General features: G+C 48.4%; 1 protein-coding gene across 1 annotated transcript; it reads right to left on the bottom strand.

Moving 5' to 3' along the window:
- Positions 1–2,775: 2,775 nt before the first annotated feature.
- LOC108153641 (LIM homeobox transcription factor 1-beta) lies at positions 2,776–8,985 on the bottom strand. Its single transcript, XM_017283744.2, has 3 exons — positions 8,026–8,985; positions 3,101–3,979; positions 2,776–3,041 (listed from the first exon to the last, which is right to left on the bottom strand). The coding sequence occupies exons 1-3, from the start codon at positions 8,726–8,728 to the stop codon at positions 2,788–2,790; spliced, it is 1,836 nt and encodes a 611-aa protein (XP_017139233.1). The 5' UTR covers positions 8,729–8,985; the 3' UTR covers positions 2,776–2,787.
- Between the last annotated feature and the right edge of the window lie 535 nt (positions 8,986–9,520).

The raw sequence follows: 9,520 nt of genomic DNA on the forward strand, positions 1-9,520 counted from the left end.
ATTTTTGTAGCCAAAAGCAAGAAATCAATTTGCAGTGGCTACGCAGCGCCCGACGTCACGCTCAGACTGATTTTCTGTCTCTCTCGCACGCACTCTTTGTCGTGTCGTTTAATATTAGCGGCGTCTGCCGGAGGAGAGCCATACTGACTTAGTATCGGGTATAACTGTAGAGTTGCGGTGTCCGCAGCAACTCACAACGTTCCACCTCGGTTTTTGTTTAGTCTTGAACGATTAAAAATCTGATTTGTCTAAGTGCGAATTATTTTATTGCAATCAATTGTTTAGGGCTTCATTTGTAAACTATCCGCTAATTATCGCATAGAAACGTGCAAAATTAGGAGCATCACAGATGGATGGTGAAATACCTCAGAATTTTCGAAACTGCAAAACTTTACGGACCATCCCAGAAATGGATGGTGGCCAGGATGGTGAATAGGCTATTAGAGCTTGGGCTCAAGCTGTAAAGCATGATGCAAAACTTTCGAGTGAGAGATGATTTGTATCTAGACATAAAGTAGATAAGCCGCGAGGAGCCTGATATAAATACATCTCCATGAAGTAATTAAATATTTACAGAGATATTAAATAGAGCTTAAGGCCTCAGTAGCTATAACTCCAACACTTGTTAGCTATTAGCATTACATAAATAAATAAATAAATTAAATATTTACAGACTATTCAACGGCGCAATGATGATCTGGTGAGTTCTATATCTGTGTTTTTTTTTTATCTAGTGTAGACTGGCCTTAACGTTAAACAAATTTTCTTCAATATTATTCATATTCCATTAAACATAGTAACATAGTAAACATGAGATTCTGAAAATGGAAATTTGTACTTTTGATACTGGTGTTGAGCCACTGAGCTTTTTCAGCAGCGTAGTTCGATAATTCGATGATTGTTTAGTTTAATGTGTTTTACTGTGGGGGATAGTGTATAATAAATAAAGAGGCAGAACAATAGCGAAAGGTGTGCCGATGTGATAGCGATAGCGGGATTTATGGACAGACAGATGATCGCTTCAAGACGGGGTCTGTTCAAGACTGTGCCAGATGGAAGAGCAAGATCGATAGGGATGATTGTGCTCCCATCCATCCAGTCCACAACATTTTCACACAAAATACAAATGCGTCCCGCCAGAAAGTAAAACATATGTTCAACTGCTGCACGACGCTTACCAGCACTAACTAATCGATGTCTATCATGCTGTCTGTCTCCTCGCAGCAAATTTACCAAGGTCTAATGTCATACAGCTATAACCATAAAGTATATATGTAGGTGTTTCAGTTCATACAACGAACATGTTGCAAACGAACTTTCTTTGTACGCTGCCAGGGTCTGCGACTATGGCGTCTCAGTTTTCTCTCGAGGTTCCAGGTTTTAATGGAAGGGGGTACACGTACTCGCACACTCTCCCTGTATAGGATTGCTGGCATTTGTGGATTTTTAGAGTAATATTACACCTGCGACATATGATGGTGCATAACCGTTTCGTTTGGCGGATCCAATTAATACTTGTCTCTGTGCACCACATTAGCACACGGATATGATAAGATGGCCTGTAAACACACAATTTCATAGATTCAAAGCGCTATAATAAATTAAACTTATAACTTACCAGCTACCAATGTAAATTAACAGACTAGACTAGACTAGACTTAGACTTAGTCTAATATCCGTAATGGCTCATGTGGGCCAGCTCTCTGGGCAAGACTGCATTCCGTTACCATGCCATCAGGCTGTGGCCTGAGCGGAATCCCGAAATCATTTATAGGTGCGGTCACTTAAAAAACCTTGCTTGTCATACCCGGACATCAAAGAGTTTAGAAATATAGGGTGTGTGTAACAGCCAGAAGGATGCGGTTTCGACCCCATAAATTATATATATTGTTAGGGGGAAGGGGATTTATATTGTTATATTGGAGGGCGTATTTCCCATGAGATCTACGGGAAGGAGGTCTAGCAAGGTATCCAGGGGTTCACCTGGAGTAGTGCATAGCCTGCCAGTTATGCATCGATCTCTACTGAGTTTGTTGAGACACGTTCTGTTGTCTAGGGCTTGTCCATTGAGCATGATTGGTCGTTTGAAGGCGTTGTATATCCTCCGAACTATATACGGGGTCATTCCCCGATTTCTTTCCTGCACGTATAGAGGGCCATTCTCTACCTTTGAGAAAAAAGCATACCCGACTCGGTTAAGATGTATATTTTAGGGGAACAGATTAAATTGCACTTGCTAATACAATTATTGACTTTAAATTACATTTAATAACAATTGTCTGGCTTAAAACTATTTACAAACATAAGGTGCACATTGACCGTTTACCTTTCGGGTGTTCTACATATCGTTATATATGTATATGTTATGCATTATCGCGCTTGCTCTCGCTTCCGAAAGACCAACAAAAAAAAAAAAGTGCTACCATCTCGCTGGTGCGCCAGAGAACGTAACGCGAGAACCTTAAAATTTTATTTATCTTAAAAAAATCACATTTCATTTATCTTGTTCTACAACTCGAATCTAATGCTGCAGCCGCCTGTCTCCGAAATGCCTCCTGCGGAAACCAACTATGCCAACTTTGCGCTATTTATAAAGTAACAGCTGCCCCTCTGCGTGGGTGGCCGTGACCTTGGCATTGGGGTTAAGGGAATGGGAGTGGGAGTGGGAGTGGGCCACCACTCTGTACCACTGCCGTGCAACTGGAGCCTATAACTCTAACGCTAATAAATTCGTACGACGGCGAGTCCTCGCCACGCCTCTGTAGCTGCCTCAACCGATTCGAGTATCTAATGCTCCGAGCTGAAGTACGAATTTTGCATGAGATATAGCTTGTCGATCGGGTTTATCAGGCTGGTGTTCAGGTTGGCCAACATGTCGTGGGGATTCGAGTGCGAGTGCTGGTTGCCGGATGAGCTGGTGGACTGCAACTCTAGGTTGTTCAGCGACAGGGAATCTGCGTCGTCGTCCAACTGGTCGAAATTGCTGCCATCCAGCGACAGGTCCGAGCTGCAAAAGCTGTCGTTCGAGTTGGCCGGGTAATCTGTGAAAGGAGTAATCGGCTCAAATCTGCGGTCTGGTCTGGTGATAAGGTTTTCTTACCGTCCGGGGAGAAGGGCAAGTTGGGATTTAGTGGCTGGCTGGCAAAGGCGTTGTCCAGTCCGCCTAGATAGCCCGAGCTGTCGCCGCCCATCTCCTGCTTGACGCACTTGTCCTCCTTCTCATTGGACTCCTTGTCATCGGCGGCGCTGGAGTTGCCTGTGCCACGGCCGCCTCCAGATCCTCCCGAGCTGCCACCATTCTGCTTGGCCTTGCGTTGGATCTTCTTCATCTTGGCGCGCTGGTTCTGGAACCACACTTGAACCACGCGCACCGATAGTCCGGTATCCTTGGCCAGGGCCTCGCGTACCTTGCGGCATGGCTTAGGCGACTGATCGAAGGAGGCCTTGAACTGCTTACGCTGCTGTGAGGTAAGAATGGTGCGGGGTCGCTTCGGACCCCGACGTCCGTCACGTGGTCGCAGCAGATCCTCCTCGTCCAGGCCCACAAAGCCGCAGTGCTGGGCTGCAGCCGCGGCCAAGAACATCTCCTTTTCCAGGTCGTGACGGTAGCAGAACAGCTGGCCGTCGCGCAGCATGAACTGCTCGCCCTTCTGGAGGGGCAGTCGGCACGCGTAGCATACGAAGCAGGGCAAGTGGAAGACGTAGTTGGGGATGGGACGCATAACCAGCTCCTGCGGCAGGATTGCGTGGCAACAAGAGGCGCACTTGACCCCGAACAAACGGTCGTAGTCCATCTTGCAGTAGAGCTTGGAGCTGCGCACGTAGCAGGTGTGGTGGAGCTGCATGCCGCAGTAGCAGCAGGCCAGACACTGCTCGTGCCAGTTGGCCTCGCCCACATTCATCAGATAGCGGTCGTGGATCTTCTGGCCACAGCCCTCGCACAGCTCGAAGTTCTTCTCGCATTTGATGTGGCCCACTTCTGTGGAGATGGAGATGGAGAGGGAAGGAGAAGGGAAGGCAAGACGTTAGTGAGTTATAAAATCGATTGCGCTGTGCTTATGGTTAGTGGCAGTCGGAAATCTGCACAACCCTACCCGTTATCCCCAACCCGCTAGCCTTCACTGGCGTGCGTGGCGTATACGTGATGGCAGCACATGTCGCTGCAAAATTATCATGACATGTGCTGCCACAGTGCCAGGAACAGCGTCGGGGAGGATGACAGCAACGGGGACGACGACTACGACGACGCTGACAATCAAATCGTGTGAAAATGTCTCAGCTCCCTTGTTTTTGTCCTCATTGTTTCGCACTTGGCCCCGAAGAGACAGAAGCGCCTCTCCTCGAACTGGATCTGGCAATCATGGGAGGCAGCGGAAGAGTCGGAGGCAAGGCAAAAGTATCTGTCACCGGGCTGCAACAGCTTGTATTGAAAGGTTGCTGATGCGTAATTGAAACGTAAAGTTTTCTGTATTTGTGCGAGCTCCGAAGGTGGGTCTGGGTCCCCGATTATCTCTGTACGCCCTGACAATGACTAAATTGATTCTAACTTTTTATTTCATGCAAAACGCATACATGCATGAGATCTCAATTCCTTATATGTACATAATTCCCTTATGAATCCTCCTCCTGTTGGGCTCGTCCCTCTAGCCCACCCACACTCTGAGGCAGAACGCGACTAATCCCCGTCCCAATCCCCATCGCCATCCCCATCCCCATCCCCATCCCCATCCCTTTCCCCATAGACGAGCTCTTGAAACTGTAAACCAGTCATAAAAAGCAGTACCCGAAAATACAGCAAAAGCTGCCTGCAGTAAACATAAAAAAAATATATGACGACCGCCACGAAAAATGTATGGAAGCATCTGAAAAATGAGCAGCCAGCCAGAAGGATGGGGGACTGGGACTGGGACTGGGACTGGAGTGGAGTGGAGAGTGGTGCTATATTATATGGCTGTGGCTCAGTGGCAGAAAAATGTGCATGATTTATGGTTGGCACAATGGCGGACCCCACAGCTGCCATATCTACGATAGACGTACGTATGCGTACATGTACATATATCTATGCAGATGTGGGCGTGCGTTGAGGGGAGAAGCTTGTTGTTAGGGGCGCCAGCGCTTTGAGAGCTAAGCCAGTGCAGCGTGAAGTTGACAAAGCCCTCCCCAAAGAGGAGCCCTATACCGTGTTCCCTTGGACCAGCTCTACCGCTATTGTGCATTGTACAGTGCATACATCAGAACCAATCGCATTGTCGATAACGGATTTGGCAGCGCGAAACAAAAAGTGCTGCTGGGCGTCAAAGGATGATTCATTGATAAAGCCAGACCCGAGAATGGGGACGTTTTTTAGAACTCGGATTTGAGCTGGTCCCCGGCTTTGGTGGTGCGATATTGGGTCGTGTTCTCTCCATTGACGTTTCGTTTGTGTAATCTAATCGAGATTTATGGCATTTGCTGCTCTTCTATGATTGCTCTTTTTCAACTCGACCCGAGCCTTGCTTTGTTTCAGCAATCAAAGGGCGGACATAAAGGACCTATTCAAATCAGGGACTCAGTGAAGACCGCATAACGCAGCATGGGTTGAGCTGGGCTGGCGTTGAAAAAGTCAACAGGCAAACGGGCAAACAGGCAACAAGCGCAAACAGTGGAAACAAGTGCGGCACACTCATGTCAAATACATAGATTAAACAGTAGATAAATCCAACGGCAATGCGGCGATAAACGGGAAATATAACCAGCTAATAGACAACAGCGTCGAAAGTGTCCTCGTTCTTATCGGTATCAGCGGTATCAGAGTGCTTATCGGGCCCCTCCTCCTTCGCACTGTGGCAGTATATGGTGCATTTATTGACACACTGACAGGCAAGCGGAGGTCTATGGAGATAAATTGGGGAGCCGGAGCCTCATTTGGGGCGCTAACTACGGCCGAGTCCACGTGCCACGGAGATTTTTGGCAGCTCGACTGGATAGACAGCTCTGACAGCTTTAATTATTGCCGCTGGCAGCAATTTAAAGCCCATGCTATCTCTACCTGCTGGATCTCAAAATGAAAGTGACATAGAGCTATGCATATGGCGCATATTTCCGCTCCTCCTCGAACAAAGCCCAACAGAGATAGTCGAGGGACAGGGAGAGGGACAGGGACAGGGACAGGGACAGAGACAGGCTGGAGCAAGTTGAAGCCACCGCAGAAGCCAGATATGTATGCTGATACGCTCGGTGAAATACCTGACACTGAGTGTGCTCATTTCCGTGGTCTGCCTGCCACTGCCTTCCCATCCGGCTGCAGCCATTTGGGATTGCCCCATGCCCCATCCACGTGCCCCGCACCGACATTCCTCGACCCCGCCTGTCTTGATAGTTGAATTCAGACTTTCAGACTCCGGGTGGGCACACACACAGAGACACACACAATAGTGGCGCAGTGTGGGTCGGGTCTCCAAAGCAGCTAAGTGATTTCCAACCTGACATGACACACAGGACAGGGGGGATCCGGGTGGTAACTGTAGAAGCGGAACCGGAAACTATTTGCTGCCATTTGCCAAATGGCAGAATGCAAACATTAATAGAAATTTCATAGGCAAATCTCAAGTTAGTCGGCAAAAGAGCAGGCAGCCACATTCGCTTCTACCAGAGGCTTAAGGTGAGGTGAGTGAGGTGCGCAGCGGGGGCGGAGTCTCTCGAAAGTCTTGTGATCCTAAAAAACCCAAACACCATCATCCACTTCGCCTCGGACGAGGTCTGCACATGCATCACACATTGTTTGCACACTTTGCATTTCGGGGGAATTGCGCAAAAGTTTTCCCAGCAACACTTTCGTTGCAGCTAAGCTGAAAAGTGTTGCCTACTTTGGGGCACTGTGCGGTGTGTGCGAGTGTGTGCGAGTGTGTGTGTGGATGCATGCCATGGCATGTGTGTGTGCCTGCGTGCGAGTGCCAGTGTGTGGCATGCCTTAATAGCCTTTTATTGGTTTCACCACGCCCCTTTCGGACGTGCAGTGTCAGCCAGGTTCATTTCCAGAATTATTTTGTGGTCAACTTGCGTTCATACTTTTGGAAATACTTTCGGTCCGCCCCCGCTGTGGCATGTCCCTACTATCATAAATTCATAATCCATTGTGTGCCACTGCCAATATTCGCTTTGATAGAAAATTTGAATTTATATTGATGTTTGCAAACAAATTGAATTCATTGGCAGATCTCGCTCATCGCCGTCAATCCAAGTTAATTGCCAAAAATTCTGGTTATATTGTTTATGAATGCCTCACTGGATTTGCAATTAGTTGTAAAATAATTACTGTTACTGTAGAAACAGCCTAGGGACACGGGCTTAACAAACAACTGAATAATTTTCACTCAAAAATATTTGTTAACTCGACCAAATTATAATGTGAAATCATTAATTTCTCGGGAAATTGTCGAATATATTGTCGATTTCTAATGGACTGAAATCAGTATATGATATAAAAGTCCTTTCTCTGTCTAAAACCAATTACTTTACTATTTACACTTCGATCCTTATTTAATCTAAAACCAGGAAAACTACTTTATTATATAAGGTTTTCCACAACATTTGTGACCTACGGATTCAGGAAATTATTATTTAATACTCTATTTTGTACATATATCACGTATATAGGAAAACACTGAGTACTCAACTGCTTTTGAAACGCCAATTAAAGTTACATTTTTTTGAGAAATACTCATCTCTTAATGAAAATTATAAGGAAAACTGGCACACAAATTCCTTTAGACCCAAAACCTCAGAACATCTCACGCAAACTGCAAACACAATCTGAGGCGGGGGCGCTGCACAATCTCGATTCTCGTGAAGGTGAGTGGCAGCACCGGAGGGCCATGCCACGCACTTCCGGTGCAGAGAAAGGCGCCTCGCTTGCCCAAGGACTCCGCTCCGACCCGCAGGCCGGGCACACGCAACTATGCCAAAAACGAAAAGCGTGAAAACCCCAGAATCGGAACGAGCCGGAAAATGCCTCGACTGCCGGTGCAAAATACTTTTGGAACATACCTGTGCGTCCACTACAATCGGCAGACAATTTCGATGCTGCCGCCGACGCCAACGCTGTTGCCGCTCCTCCTGCCGATGCCAGTGCCGATGCCGTCGTCGAGGTCGCAGACGCAGCAGCCGTGGCTGCTCCGCCTAATGACGAGGAGGCGACTGAGGGAGCTGTTGCTGGCGGCGCTGCCGCAGAAGAAGCAGAAACAGAAGCAGCAGCAGCTGTTAATGTGTTGCAGGCGGAGTGGTTGCTGTTGTTGGGGCTGTGTCCTGTGGGCGTGGGGCAGCTGTTAATTGGCACTGGCGTGGTCGAGGCTGCGTGTTGCTGTTGGTGGGGATGCTGCTGATGGTGGGGATGGTGTGGGTGTTGGTGTTGCTGTTGCTGTTGCTGCTGCTGCTGTTGGTGCTGTGCGGAAATTACGGGCCCCGTTAATGAAGTTGTTGCTGTCGGGCTGTTGTTGCCGGAAATGCTTGTTGGCAAATTGTTGTTGCTAATGTGCACATTGTTATTGTTGTTGCTGTTGCTGTTGTTGTTGTTGTTGTTGGTGCTGATACTCGTGTTGCTGCTTCCGCCTAGACAGGCGGCTGTGGCACTGGTCATGACACCGGGGTTCGGACTGTCCAGGAACCGCGCGCCACCGTGATTCTGCTGCAGCGAATAGAGGCCGCCAGCGACTGGATTCAGATTTGTGGGCATCGGATAGAACTCCAACATTTTATTGACGCCGGTTGACGAATTCACTGTTCGAGTCTCTTGGACAAAAAAATCGCAAAAAAACAAAACACGGACACATAAACACGTACTCGTACTCGTACACGAATGCCGGACACTTGCACGGGGCTCTATGGCTGCCGCTCCACTGAAAATAAATCTGGTCTCGAATTGACGGACTTGGGGCTGACTGTTGACGACTATTTGTCTGAGATTGAGGTTCCGCTGTAGAGCGAGGAGGCACAACCAGCTGCTTTCGCTGTCAGATTGCGTGTGATCGAACAATCAGCGGAATCAAAGCATTTCACTTTGCCCTTCGCTGCTGCGTCGGCAGTGCCAAAAGTCCCATTCTGAAATGTACCCCCGCACATACACACACTCACACACACTCATACACATCCAGCGAGTCCTCACTCACCCTCTCGGCGCTCTCGGCGATGACGATGTAGATGTCGCGCCACTGCGCCTGCGCCTGTTTACAAAAGCAACAGAGCAACAACTGCTGGGAACCCCACCGCTGCACGTGACGAGGAGAGGAGATGGGAGATGGGCAGCGGCACTGCAAGGGTTGCATGAGAGGCAGTACCATTCCCACTCCCGTTCCCAACCCCCGTGTCATCGTGTCCGTGGCTGTGCGCATGTCTCAAGTGATTATTAGCCGCTTCGGCCACAGTCCACAGTGCCCGAAGGGAAATTTACTCGAGCGATATTTCCCTCGTGTCTGGCAGGCCACACCTCAGCGGCCTGCGATTGGTCCATGGCTTCCCCACGCAGTCAACGGCAACCATTTTCTGC

Source organism: Drosophila miranda, chromosome XR (assembly GCF_003369915.1).
Source record: "Drosophila miranda strain MSH22 chromosome XR, D.miranda_PacBio2.1, whole genome shotgun sequence".
NCBI lineage: Eukaryota > Metazoa > Arthropoda > Insecta > Diptera > Drosophilidae > Drosophila > Drosophila miranda.

Coding starts and splice junctions, on each gene's coding strand:
- LOC108153641 (XM_017283744.2), bottom strand. CDS start 8,728: ATGTTGGAGTTCTATCCGATGCCCACAAATCTGAATCCAGTCGCTGGC. Junction 3,980..8,025: donor CGATTGTAGTGGACGCACAG/GTATGTTCCAAA, acceptor CCATCTCCACAG/AAGTGGGCCACATCAAATGC. Junction 3,042..3,100: donor CTTGCCCTTCTCCCCGGACG/GTAAGAAAACCT, acceptor CTCCTTTCACAG/ATTACCCGGCCAACTCGAAC.